Genomic DNA, 12,542 nt, shown 5'->3' with positions numbered 1-12,542 from the left:
AGTGTAGCCATTGTGGGCTCCAGGTGCCCTCACCTCCCCAAAATACTGCCACGAACACAGTGGCCATGGGCTGCCTGAGGCCCCCAAGATAGGATGGGCTCCAGCCATTCCCTAAGCATCCAGCCCCAGTGCTCAATTTAAGCCATGTGAGAGCTAGGAAAACAAAAGGTGAAATGCTTCAAATAACACCTGGCAGGGAGGTAGTGCAGGCAGCTCCTGTGCTTGCACAGGGCTCAGGGATGCTACACAGGAAGCTCTGCTGTGCTGGCAGTCCCCAGGCAAAAAGCTCAGTGCTTTCTGGATGGCCATTAGCTACAGCAGGCACTGAGGGATGCGAAACATCCTCCATCACCCTGACCTCAGCAAATGCAGTGCGCATCACTGCCCTCAGCCCTGTTGCTGTACGGGAGGGTGGGGGTGATGCTGAGAGTGATACATGGCATCTCAGCACTCACCTGTCTTTCTGCACAGTAATCCAAACAAAATGTTCTCCCTATTGTTTGCAGAGGAAAATCAGGTTTGAAGTGAAATCAGGCAAATATTTAGGAAAACACAACTGAGTCATAAACATTATTTACTGTTTAGAAAGCACTATACGTGGCTCCAAGCACTGAGCAATGGGCTGTGCACCTCCAGTCATAACCCTGACCAGTGCCAGCTGCAAGGGACTGCTGGGTGGGGTGGGACCTGCTGCAGTGTTGTGCTCCCCTTGGCGACACAGGGAGGTGGGAGCATGCGGTGTCCCTACAGCATGAGCTGTCCTCACAGCCTCGCCATTTCAGTCACTGTTGGTTCTGGGGCTCAGCAAGGCATGTCTGGGCACACCACAAGACACTGCTTCAATTTTTAACACTGTTAGGTAAAAAGTAAAGATGAGTGAGGTTTCCTGTGCTGCTTTCTTCAGACCTTTTTCAGATCTATGAGCTGGGTAGTGCCCGTTCAGTACACGTGGTCCAACAGTGGGTAGAAATGCGTGTGTGATGCAGTGAGCCTGTGGCCACAACCTGTGCAGCCACCCCCCTGCCCTGTCCTGGCATGTGGGTCAGGCTTGCCTGCAGGTTTCTTTTCTGATGTTTTTCCTTCCAAACTGCACTTGGCCACAATGCTGAGTTTCTTGTGTAGGGAGGGGACAGACTGGTCTGGATCAAATGAGCTCATGGGACAACGCAGGGACAAAGCCGCCATCAGTCCCCACACGGCCTTCATGTTGGCCATATGAGCACCGATCTATTTCAGAGCCACGCTCATCCCCTCGCCCGTGGCTTGTGCTGACCCGAGCCGGGTGGCTGAAAGCCTCTTTGTGTCCTGCCACAACCTCGACCCAAAGGCACAGGCTGTGCAGCTCCAGGCACACAGGCCATGCAGGCCACAGGCTGCTCCCCGAGCACAACAGAGCCAGGCCCCGAGCTCCGTCAGCGCCCAGAAGGAGAGAAAGGGCCCGTTATGAAGCCCCGAGCTAAGCAAACAGGAAAAGCAGCCCAGCGCGACCGTGCTGCCAGGCCGGGACCTACTCAAACAAAACCCGTTTGAGCGCGGCGGTGCTGGCGGCAGACTCAGCGACTCCAGCCGCCTCCTAAAAGCAGGCCCTGTCTCACAGCCAGCCTGGGCCCGGCCGGGCGCTGCGGGCTGCACAGGGCTGTGCTTGTCCCGGGGCAGAGCCGCTGACTCACGGAGCCCACACAGCATGGAGCTATTTTGGGTTTCTCAGCAGACCTGTGGTTTTTCTGCAGGCAATCCCGAGGCTAGAGATTTTATGCGTTGCGCACGTCACTTTGAACTTTTTTTTTCCCTTTGAGAAGAAGTGTCTGCAGCAAAACGTGCTAACAAGAAAGCAATTATTGCCACAACCCGTCGCTTCCAGCTGTTTGCGCTCTGCTCCTTCCCATCTTCCCCCCACGTCCCTGGTGTGGGCTCACCGAGTTGCACCCACATGGTCAAACCATTGGGGGTGACATTAAACACAAAGCAGGAGGAGGGCACGCTCAGGAACAAAGAATGGGGAATGCAGGATCGCCCCATCTGTCCCACACAGGATTCTCCCAGCCCAGGACGGTTCCCTCTGGGCTGCAGAATCTGTGGCTCCAGTTGCAGATTGCTGCCTTGTGATCAGGGGGTGCTGAGCAGGACCTTCCCAAGGACAGGAATATCTGGAAGAAAGCAGCTTTAATGGCTCAGTGAATTGCCTGAGGCTGGTGTGAGCTCTGTGCCAACAGCACGTGTGGAAACTGTGACTGGATGGTTTGAAATGGGATGGGAAAGGGATAGGATATTTTCAGATGGGATGAGAATGAACATGGATTAGGATGGGACAGGGATGGGGACAGGGTAGGATGAGGGAGGATGCGATGGTGAAGTGCCCTGTGCTAGCCCAGTGCTTCCTCTAAGCGAGGTGCACTGTAAAGGGAACTGCTCCTCTAGCTGCTTTACTGTCTACATTCACACTGAAATCCCCATCAGTGCAAGAAGTGTCTTAAAATGCACAGATTTACATCTGTATGAGTCTTGAGTGTGGCCCTGAGAGCTTTTTGTAAAGTAGACAGCACTGAGAAAGGGGAGGGAGGCTTTACTTTTACCTAACCTTTCCCCCTAACATACATTTGATAATTTTTGTCCATTTTGGGTCTGTCTGGCAATAAAGTGAAATTCCAGCATCAGCAGAAGTATTAAAATCCACTTCACAAATGCTTGTTGCAAATCTGAAATGTGTCAAATTGGACTATTAACTTGACTTAGTATTTGTTCATCTTTTTCCTGACTCTAGAGCTGATGATTTTCTAATGGAGCAGCCTGACAAAAGAAATCAATCATCAGGCAAGGCCACGAGGAGAAAGACAAACAGAAAGGAAGAGAAAGATGAGAAAAACCAGACCACAGCAGCAGGTGGATAGGTTGTCTGGAAACCTCCTGTAAAATATGTGTAAACAAGGATATGTAAAAAAAATACAGAGATAGGGAAGAAGTGTGATTTATAAGGGAGTTGACGGCTCTCCCAGCTGGTCACTCTGGACCTGTCTCACTTCCCTCCATCAGTCCCGCACCGGGTACGGCCAATTTCTGTCTTCATAAAACTTCCTCAGGCCCTGGAGGTTGACAGGGGGGAAGTAGGGGCCGATCCTCTTCCGAATCCACCATTTGCCTTCTGCAGCATGCGCTCCTCCAGGCCGGCTGAATTTGTACTTGTAATGTTCCCCTCGGATCCACCTGCAGGGAAACAAAGCAGAGGGTGGTAGGAGGGGCTGGGCACAGGCGCTGTGGGTGATGGATTGGATCCGCATTTATGTAACTTCCCGGCCACCACCATCAGTGATGCCAGTGCTGGATCCCGCTGGCTCTCTGGAATGCTACTTGGGGATGATGCATGGGAAAGAAAAGCCTTCACACACCATCACCGTGTGCATAATCCAGCATCACACTATGCTCCACACCCCTCTCTATGACCAAGTTGAAAGAAAAATAATAATAAAACACCAATACAGTTTCTTCTTCTTTCCCGAAAGCACCTATGAGGTATTTCTGCTGGGACACCTGTGGGTACACACACTCCCCCATGTCCCTCTGCCCCAGCGAACGGCTGCTCCCTTTGCTCCACCGCTTATTAGCAGGGCTCTGAGCGCATCTGTTTTCTGGCCGCCCTGGGAGTTGACAGAAAAGGAGATTTTAAGGTAGTGCAGAAAGAAGCATTCATCAGCCTCGCGAAACACGTTTGGAGGCTAACCATGCCGCCTGGTGCAGGAGCTGTGTCCCGCTTGATGTAGGGCATGCTGACAAGGGAAGGAGTAACACCCCAGTCCTTCAGCATCGGGGTCCCTGTTTGCAGAGTGCATCGCCGCATTCACTGGATAAGTTCATAAAATAACCCACAGTATAAAAATGTCAAAGTCGTGTCAGTGCTCATTTAAACCTGCTTTGCTTCACTACTAAAATACAAACCCTGCTACTGAGCAGGGCACTGCACTCACGCAGCTGCTCGCTCCCGGGCTGCACCTCGGGACGCCATAAAGTCAGCTCCTACTGCTAAAATAATTAGGGATGACTCCTGTACATTGGCCATTAGCACTCACCTGTGTAACACACTCACATGGGAAACAGGAGAGATTGCAGACGGCTGACAAAACTACAGACCAATTAAGAGGTCTGCCGTAATCACATCTTGACATCTCAATTTAAGCCTTGATTGGCACACAGATGAGCAATACAGAAATGATTCTGCTAACAAAACACATTAGCATGCAGCTGTTCTCCACTTGCTGCTGATGGATCGTCCCCTGGCTGTGCCAAAAGCAGAGCAAATACCCCCAAGTTTCACCCTCCTGCAGGCAAAAAGGAGTGACCCAAAGTAGCCCAGAGCAGCGCATTTGGAGCTGCACAGAGACAGCCCTCACCTAACAACTGATAGGGGCTGGTGAAAAGGGATGACGGTGGTGAAGGTGGTGGCACCCCTGGTTCAGGGATCCTGCAGCTGTCCACCCTGTTACTGCTATGGCTGTTTTTACACCTTTTTTCTGAGGCTGCTAAAAGTCAAATGGAGGCTGAAGTGTTACTCCCACAGTGTTTGCTTTTCAGGAGCACAAAATTTCCTGTTAATAGTTGGAGCAGGAAGGTTTATGCAGGTTCAGTTAGCCTGCAGGCTCCTGTCTGAGACAGATAGGAGGTTTAACAGCTGTGGTGTTTGGTTGCTTGCTTGAATTCACAAAACACATCTACCATCCCCAAACCTTCATTCTACCATCACTGGCTGCCTAGAGAGGGGCAAAAGCAGCTGCTCTAATCCTGAGCTATCATCATTCCAGGAAGCAAAACACTCAGACAGCTCCTCTCAGAAACCTGGCAAATAGCACCAAATAGAGGCAACTATGTTCCCTTTTTCTTGCTGGGGATGCAGAATGTGGAAGACTGGGGGCTTTGTCTGAGTGCCCTGGGCAGAGCTCAGACGCCCCAGTACTGCTTGGACCCTAAAGTACCTTCCCCTACACCAAGGTCCACCCAGAACCCTTCTGGAATGAAAATCTCCTTGCCCCTCCTAACTGGGCTTGCCTGCCCAAATTAAGCAATATCTATCATCTGATTTGGTATGATTTTTCCCATATGTTCTCTGTCTATTAAAATGTTTGCTATCAAAGGGATCGGCATGTAAAACTAGAACCGTGTGAGCATTAAAGCAACCACACACAACTGAAGCTGCATTTTTGTGGCAGAAAGTTTGCCTTTCTATCTGAGCGTGTTTCCAGCCCTTCTGTTCAGAGTCCAAACAAACCTGAGAGGTCCCCGTGAGCCCCCAGACCCAAACAGCCCATTTGTCCCACCATATCCCACCTCCATCAGGATGCACAGCAAATCCTGAGCTGCTCACAGCCTGTGAAAGCTGAGAAACTGCAGCAGAAATACCTCTGAGCACAAAACACCAGGACATCAAGGCAGAGCATCCACTGCCCGTCCTCCCTGTACCTTCCTGGGGCTAGGGGAGAAACACAGAAAGCTTGTAACCATCATCAGTCTTGACTCCTGAGGCTCACTGATGTAAAAACTGCAGCATTTAATACTCACTGGAGCCCCTTGTTTCAGGGCTCATAGAGTTTACAAGCTACCCCACTATTTATAAGCTACCTGGGTGCTTCATTTCCAAAGTCTCAGTTTGCAGTCTCTATGCTCCCTCCTCCCTAATGCAGGGAGCAAGAACACCATGGACCCACCAAGCTAGAGCTCACAGTTTGCAAACGTCACCTGGTGATCTGCACAGCTGCAACCCATGCACACAGAATGAGGAACTGCTATGGGCTGCAGTTGCCTTACAAAAAATGTGGGTTTTTTGCTTTTTATTTATTTATTTATTTTTTACAACTTTGGGGCTCATGCAAAGACCTTTGGGGTAGTGGAAGGAATCCAAAGGTCCCTGAGGCTCCTTTGAGTGTAGGACAGTGCCAGCATGCAGAGCCTTGCTGCTCCAGGGAAACATCTTCAAAAAGTTTATGAGGAAGCTGCTCGATTTTATCTTTGTTAAAAGGAGACTGATGCCCTCTGCTCATACCAGAGGGATGAGCAGTGCTCATGTTTCAGAGGCAGTCAGGAAGGTCAGGGAGGCCATTCCTCGCTGCAAGCACTTTCCCAGGATTTACCAAGTGAACACAACTGGATCTCTCTCTGACCTGCTGGGAAGCAGTGGCTGCAGCTACACGGAGGAGGCATCCAGCAGAGCCCAGGTGAGGTCCAAGAGGAGACACCAGAGCAATATCATCCCATGAGAGGCGTGACACGGTTAGAATAAAGCAAACCAGACACTCCTCCTCCAGGAGACAGAAAACCCACTCTGCTATGACAACAACAGTGGGATGCAAGACAAGGGAAAAGAGCATCCCATTGCCAGCTCCACTGCAGAAGTGAAGCAGCCACGTGTCCCTGTGCCATTGCCTCCTGAGTGAGCACGTGCCCTCCATCGCTGCCCGCACCAGGCAGGGCTTCAGCCCTGGGAAGGGCAGAGAGGCTAAAAATACTTTGCATTATTTTTTAAATCAATATATTCATCCCAGCAGATGCCTGGTAGCAGCTGCGCTGTAGCACTTTTAAGATTCGATCATATATCAGCCTATTATGACATCTTCCAACTGTACGTGTTAAAAATTAGCAGCAATATTGGAGTTGTTGTGAGGGAGGGCTAAATCTCCCAGACAGCTGTAATTAGTTCCAGAGGGTGCAGCTGTCTCCCTGCAACAGCTGAGGGGTTCGAGGGAAAAAACCAGAGCCGGTGTTTTCTGTTAGAATTAATGGCCTGACAGGGCAAGCTGGGGTGGGAGAGGGAAGAAAGAAACCAAAACACGAGGCGTCCTTTCGATGTGTTGGGTTTTTTTTTATCTCGAGGTTCCCCACTTCACTGTAAATCAGTGAGCAAGTGGCAGTGGAAAGTACAAATTCATTAAAGCAGCAGAGCCTCCATCACTGGCTCTCCTGCTTGTTCTAGCCCCGTGAGCAGCAGCGATCATAAATTCAACTCAGCCCACGAACCGCTCGCAGCGTAAGGGCAGTTTTATGGGTTGTTTTTCCATGTCGCTGACTTCTCTTTCTCCGAGGTTCCTGAAAGGTCTGGCCCTTAAGCTGGAGCATCTCATCCTCAAAACTCTTGGGAGAGGGCAAAATGTCTTGTTTTGCCTCCATCTGACAAATTAGAACATGATGTGACAGAGACACACTTTGGTGGGCACAGTGGGAACGAGTTATTGGTTGGACTTGATCTCACAGGTCTCTCCCAACCTTAATGTTTCTATGACTCTGTTCTATGATTCTTAGACAGCAAAGCAAACCTGGTGAGAAAGGAATGGGTACTTACCAGGCTTAGGCACTGCCTGGATTCCCCTGGGCATGGGCAGAGCCAGCACACAGTCTCTGCAGGCGCAGGGATGGAGCAGACCAGTCCCCACCATGGATGTGGCTCTGTTAACATCGTCCCCGTGTATAGGGAGCTGCAATAAAACCCAGCCAGACAGCCAAAAGAACATGTTGGGACTCTTTCACCCCTGAGAACTGCATCACTTCCCAGGACAGGTCTCATCGCTGGCAAATGGCTTTTCAGTGGGAAACATACAAAAAACATCTTTTCCCTGCAGAAGACACCTACGACACATACTTTCCCTTAATCCTCTGTTTCCTGCTTTCCTTCTGCACCACACTCATTAGTTACAGGATGACTGTTGCCCTGTTGGGATGGACTTCTGTTTGTTTGTCCTATTTAAAAAAAAAACACTTTTTGGTCTTTTACCCTAAAAAAGCACCACAACTTCCATAGTGTTCCTAAAACCAACTTGACCACCCCAGGGCTGAGCCCAGAGCCTTCCTCCTCCCACGCCATCCTCTCCCCAGGGGAAGTCTCTTTTCCTGCACCCAAGGGAGCAGCTACTGGTTTGCGTAGATTTCTGATTCTCTTCTGTGCTCATCAGGACTGTAAATAGATATTTTAGGGCACAGCCCTTCCCAGTCAGGTAGCATCAAATTGGAAGCACTGCCACCATAAATAACACTGCTGCGACAAATCCAGGGCTTCGGCTGCACGCTGGGGCTCTTCCAACAGAGTGTGACTATAATTGGAATAAAAGTCCTTAAGTGAACATGATTTAATATCAGAGACACTGAACACTTCAGGTCAAAAATAAAATCGATATTTTTTTTCTCCCCCTGTAGGCAAAGCCTCGTTTTTGTTTTCTCTCGTTGTTGCAGGCTGTTTCCATGACGGTGCGTTAAACACTTATTAATTTCTCAGCCAAAGCCCCACCATTCAGATTTATGACGGCGGGTGTTTTATGAACTATCCGCTGCACAATAATATTTTGTAAATCTACATTCCACAAACATCACTTTGCTTGAAGTAAAGCTTCACACTCAGCTAGGCCGGGCGCTCAACAATGCCCTCATTTTTAATCAGTCACCTGTTTCTCATTTTAAGTTTATCACACTTGAAAAAATACTATAATTTCTAGAGTTGTAAAGAAACCTACAAACTTTGGTCTCAGAAATTTCATTTCGAAGGCATTAACTCATTTTGAAAGTCCCTTGGCTATTTAAGGTGTAGAGTTTCCATTAACAGAATAAACTCCGCGGAGTATGGAGCGTAATGTTCTTATGGAAAACAGTCCCTTCCCCTAATTATTTAGTCTAGCAGGGAATGAAAATAATTAAGTCTCAAAATTCCCCTTAGAGTGGAGAGGGGACTGGGAGGAAAGCAGCAGCTACTGAAGGGAGTGGAGCGGCGATGGCTGGAGATGGGCATGAGCAGCATGAAGGTTTGCAGTGACAGCCCCACACCACCCAGGGCAGCTTTGGACCCTTCCATAGCCCAAGAGCTCTGGAATTCTCTCTTCTTCTCAAGCGTTACCATTATGGCTCAGATTTAAGGCTGTTGCTTGCAACTTGAATGAAATTACACCACCAAAAAGGCACCGAGGATCTGCATATTCAGTGCTCAACTCAATGTTGCAAAGGAGTTGAAATTAAAAAATAATCGAATGTCTTGGGCTAGAAAGGTTCCTAAGGGTCACACACTGGATGCCTTGCTTATAAAATCACAGAATGGTTTGAGTGAAAAGCAGCTCTGAATGCTGCCTGGTCCCACTCCCTCACTGAGCAGGGACACCCACAGCTCCATCAGTGCTCAGAGCCCCGTCCAGCCTGACTGTAGCTGTGTGCAGGGATGGGGCACTGCTACCTCTTTGGGCACCTTGTGCCACTCCACACCACCTGTGGCATAAATAACTTCTTCCTTATAGCCAGTCTAAATCTCCCCTCTTTTATTTTGAGACCGTTTCCCCTTGTCCTACCATAACAGACCCTGCTAAAGAGTCCGTCCTGCTCTCCAACTGTTCTCACACAACACTGTTACCCATTATGGCCAGGGCTCTCTGCGTGGATAGGGGTGCAGGAGGGACCCTGCTTCAGTGAGCCTAAAATCCAGCGAGGAAATGGCATTTCTGAAATGCAGGAAGAAAGACCCAGCAAGGCAGGGAGGGAGCCTGCCTGAGCAGAACGAATGCGGGAGCAGAAGTGGCTGCCAGAGCTGCTGGAGTGCGCCAGCCATGAATGCCAGAAGTGTAAACTCAGCAGAATTGGGATGGGGCATAAAAACGACAAAAGAAAAAAAAAAAAAGCAAAAAAAAGGCAAAAAAAAGCAAAAAAAAAAAAAGCAAAAAAAAAAAAGTGCAAATGATCAGTTTCCACGTGCAGAGGAAGTGCTAGCAGCAGCAAACAGTAATGGAAGAAGCATAAAGAACAACCAGTGACCAACTCATGTCCTCATACCTGGGTACAATGCAGGGATGCCAGTGCAGGTATTGGGGTTGGCCCACTCAAACCAGAAACGTGAGCAGCAAACAGGGTTAAGTGGTGCGCTGGACTCCAGGCTGGGCCAAAAGCAGCATTTGTAAATTGTTATTTTTATTTTAAGCCACACAAAAATACACTAGGCCCATGAAAAGCTTTTAAAGCAAAAGTAATGCCAGAGCAAAGGCAGCTGACACATAAAACCAGCACTGGATCCTGATCTTTTCCTACTATAAACTAGCTGCTAAGGAGTGAAAACAGAGTCTGAGCATTGGTTAGAGCAAGGTACTGCATGAATCAAAACCCTGTTTGCTGAGATATAGAGCACTGTGTGCAGTACACAGCAACACACTGCTCTGCCATCACTGACCTGCCTGTGCCCCTTGAAAACTCGGCAGTCACTATCCTATAAATGCTAACAAAGATAAAGATTTGCTATATTTTCATTTTAAATTCCTGAAAATACAATTTCCTCACCTGTCACAGAACACACTAAAAATTTATAAGTTCTTTATACGTTTTTTAACACCACCGATGCCAAAACATACAAACAAGGTGCAGCCCTTTGTGACAAAGCCCTGAAAGACGTGATGCACATCTCATTTCGGAGCTGCTGTTATATTCGTAGTTCCAGCCGTGGTGAGGAACAGGAGCAGCACTGCTGGCACTGGGCATTAAACAGCTCTGGGATTACGGAGAGCTTCTGTCGCCGCCGAGCCCTGCTCACTGCCAGCTGCCACCAGCTGGTACCCACATCTGGCTGCTGGCACTGATGGATGCCCAGCTCCAACTGGGGGCTCTGACACAGGGCCAGCACCATACAGGCCTCCAACAGCTCCTCCAGCACTTTGTACCCCACCATGATCCCCCAAATGCTCCCCAAAGGAGTCCTGCAGGTCCCAGTGCAGCCCTCTCCCAGCCAAGCAGAGCTAAAATCCTCCATAAACGATATTAAAGTTGTACCCATCCATGCTAAGGGACATGCTGGTGTCTCCCAGCACATCTTCTGGAACAGTAGTTAACACAGGCTCCCCAAGAAATCTCCTGGGCTGCAGCCAGGGTGTAATTATGCGTGTGCATAACCTGCTGCCCATGCAGCCCAAGGAGCCATGGCACAACCCTACAGCAAACCTGGACTACACACCCAGACTTGGGGAATGCCGGCATGCAGGGAGGGCTGCACTGAGAAAACAGGCTCTGAAAAGGGAATCCATACAAAATCCCAAATAACTGATCTTACAGCAGTCTCAGCTCCTGTCTTTGGAGGAAGAGTGTCACCATCAGCCTGCAGTATTGCTCTGGTGGGGCACTTGTGCTGCATGAGACCATTCTGGCTGCTTGGGGATCCTCAGAAACGTGGTTATAAGAAATACTCAAATACAGTGTTGGGACACTCACTGGTGTCTCAAGTTGTGTATCTTGTGGTCTCTTCTGTATACATACATATATACAATCTCAACATATACTGAATGCCATATCCAAAAGAAAGCACTTTGGTAAAAGGTGGAAAGAAATTCTTAATGTCTAAGCTAGAAAAGCAGTCTCCCCATAGAAGATTTGGGGGACACACTGTGTTAAAGCTGAAAAGCACAGCTCTGCTTCAAAAGGAAGCTCACTTCACATGGTGCTGGGAACCTTAATCCCTGTTTGTAATGCATCATGAGAGCCTCAAATGGAAAACATTAGCAAGAGCTTTATATGACTTGAGTTGATCCAAAATTCCCTTAAAATATTTTTTCAGCTAAAAATAACTTCATCAACAAAATAGACACTTTTGTATAAAATTTCCTTTGGTAGAAAACCTTGGGGTTTTCATCTGTGCTTTGCACTTGCTGATGTTTGCTTTGTCACTGAAAATGCAAACAATTCCAAGACAAGTGTCAACAAAAACAATTCTTTTTGCAGGACTGTTTCATCTTTGAAGTATCCCAATAGGCTGCTGGAAATGGTATTTTTGATCTGACCTTGCAAAGAGATCATGGCAAAAACTCTGAGGCTGTGGGGCAGGAAACCACCGTGGTAGGTAGGATCCATGTCCAAGAGAAGCAGTGCTGGGCGCTGGGAAGGGGCCACCTGCATGTCCCTTGTCCCCATCATGTTACTGAGCACCAGATCTCTAGGGAGACAAGTTATTAAAATTGCCCTATTAAATACCACCTGCGTGGCATCAAATACAAAGAGCAATCAACCAACAGGGATGGTGACTCAACAACCTCCTTGGGCAGGCTGTTCCAATGCCCAGCTACTCTTTCGGAGAAGAAATTTCTCCTGATATCCAACCTGAAATGCTCCGGCACAACTTGAGCTGTCACCCCTCATCCTGTGGCTGGTTACTGGGAGACTGACCCCCACCTTGCTACAACCTTCTTGCCAGTTGGAACACTTATGCTGAATGCACAGCCCAGGTGCTTTCTAGCAAGAAGCTTGGCCCAAGCACTTACCGTGGGGGATCCCTGTCCGCAAATGGGTTTGTTGCTATCAAGGACAGGGCCTCCTCCTCCTGAGCCAGCAGCTTCCCAGCCAGATGGATGATCCACTCATTCTGCTCATAGGTCTGTGAGAAAGAGGATGAAATACAGATGTTAGGCACTTCTGAGTTTTAATTAAACAATTAAACACATCTGTGTGATCACTGGACAGGGAGTATAGTTGATGCAATGGCAAATGAGAGATTTGCTGGTGCTGCACGATCAGACCGTGCAGGCTCCAAAACCTCAAGGCTGAGACCCACTGAGAACTCATCC

At 48.7% G+C, this 12,542-nt stretch overlaps 1 protein-coding gene across 2 annotated transcripts in view; it reads right to left on the bottom strand.

Annotated features, from left to right (window-relative positions):
- Positions 1-557: 557 nt before the first annotated feature.
- Positions 558-12,542, bottom strand: part of LMF1 (lipase maturation factor 1) — a 162,880-nt gene continuing 150,895 nt past the window's right edge. For both annotated transcript variants that reach the window (XM_085237239.1, XM_085237238.1), the window contains 2 exons: positions 12,240-12,352; positions 558-3,201 (listed from right to left, as the gene is read on the bottom strand). In XM_085237239.1, the coding sequence (XP_085093365.1) occupies positions 3,027-3,201; positions 12,240-12,352 (288 nt within the window). In that variant the 3' untranslated portion in view covers positions 558-3,026. The remainder of the gene's footprint in view (positions 3,202-12,239; positions 12,353-12,542) is intronic.

The sequence above is a fragment of the Meleagris gallopavo genome, chromosome 16 (assembly GCF_905368555.1).
Source record: "Meleagris gallopavo chromosome 16, MGAL_WU_HG_1.1, whole genome shotgun sequence".
NCBI classification, from domain to species: domain Eukaryota; kingdom Metazoa; phylum Chordata; class Aves; order Galliformes; family Phasianidae; genus Meleagris; species Meleagris gallopavo.
This window is presented reverse-complemented; position numbering and strand designations above follow the sequence as displayed.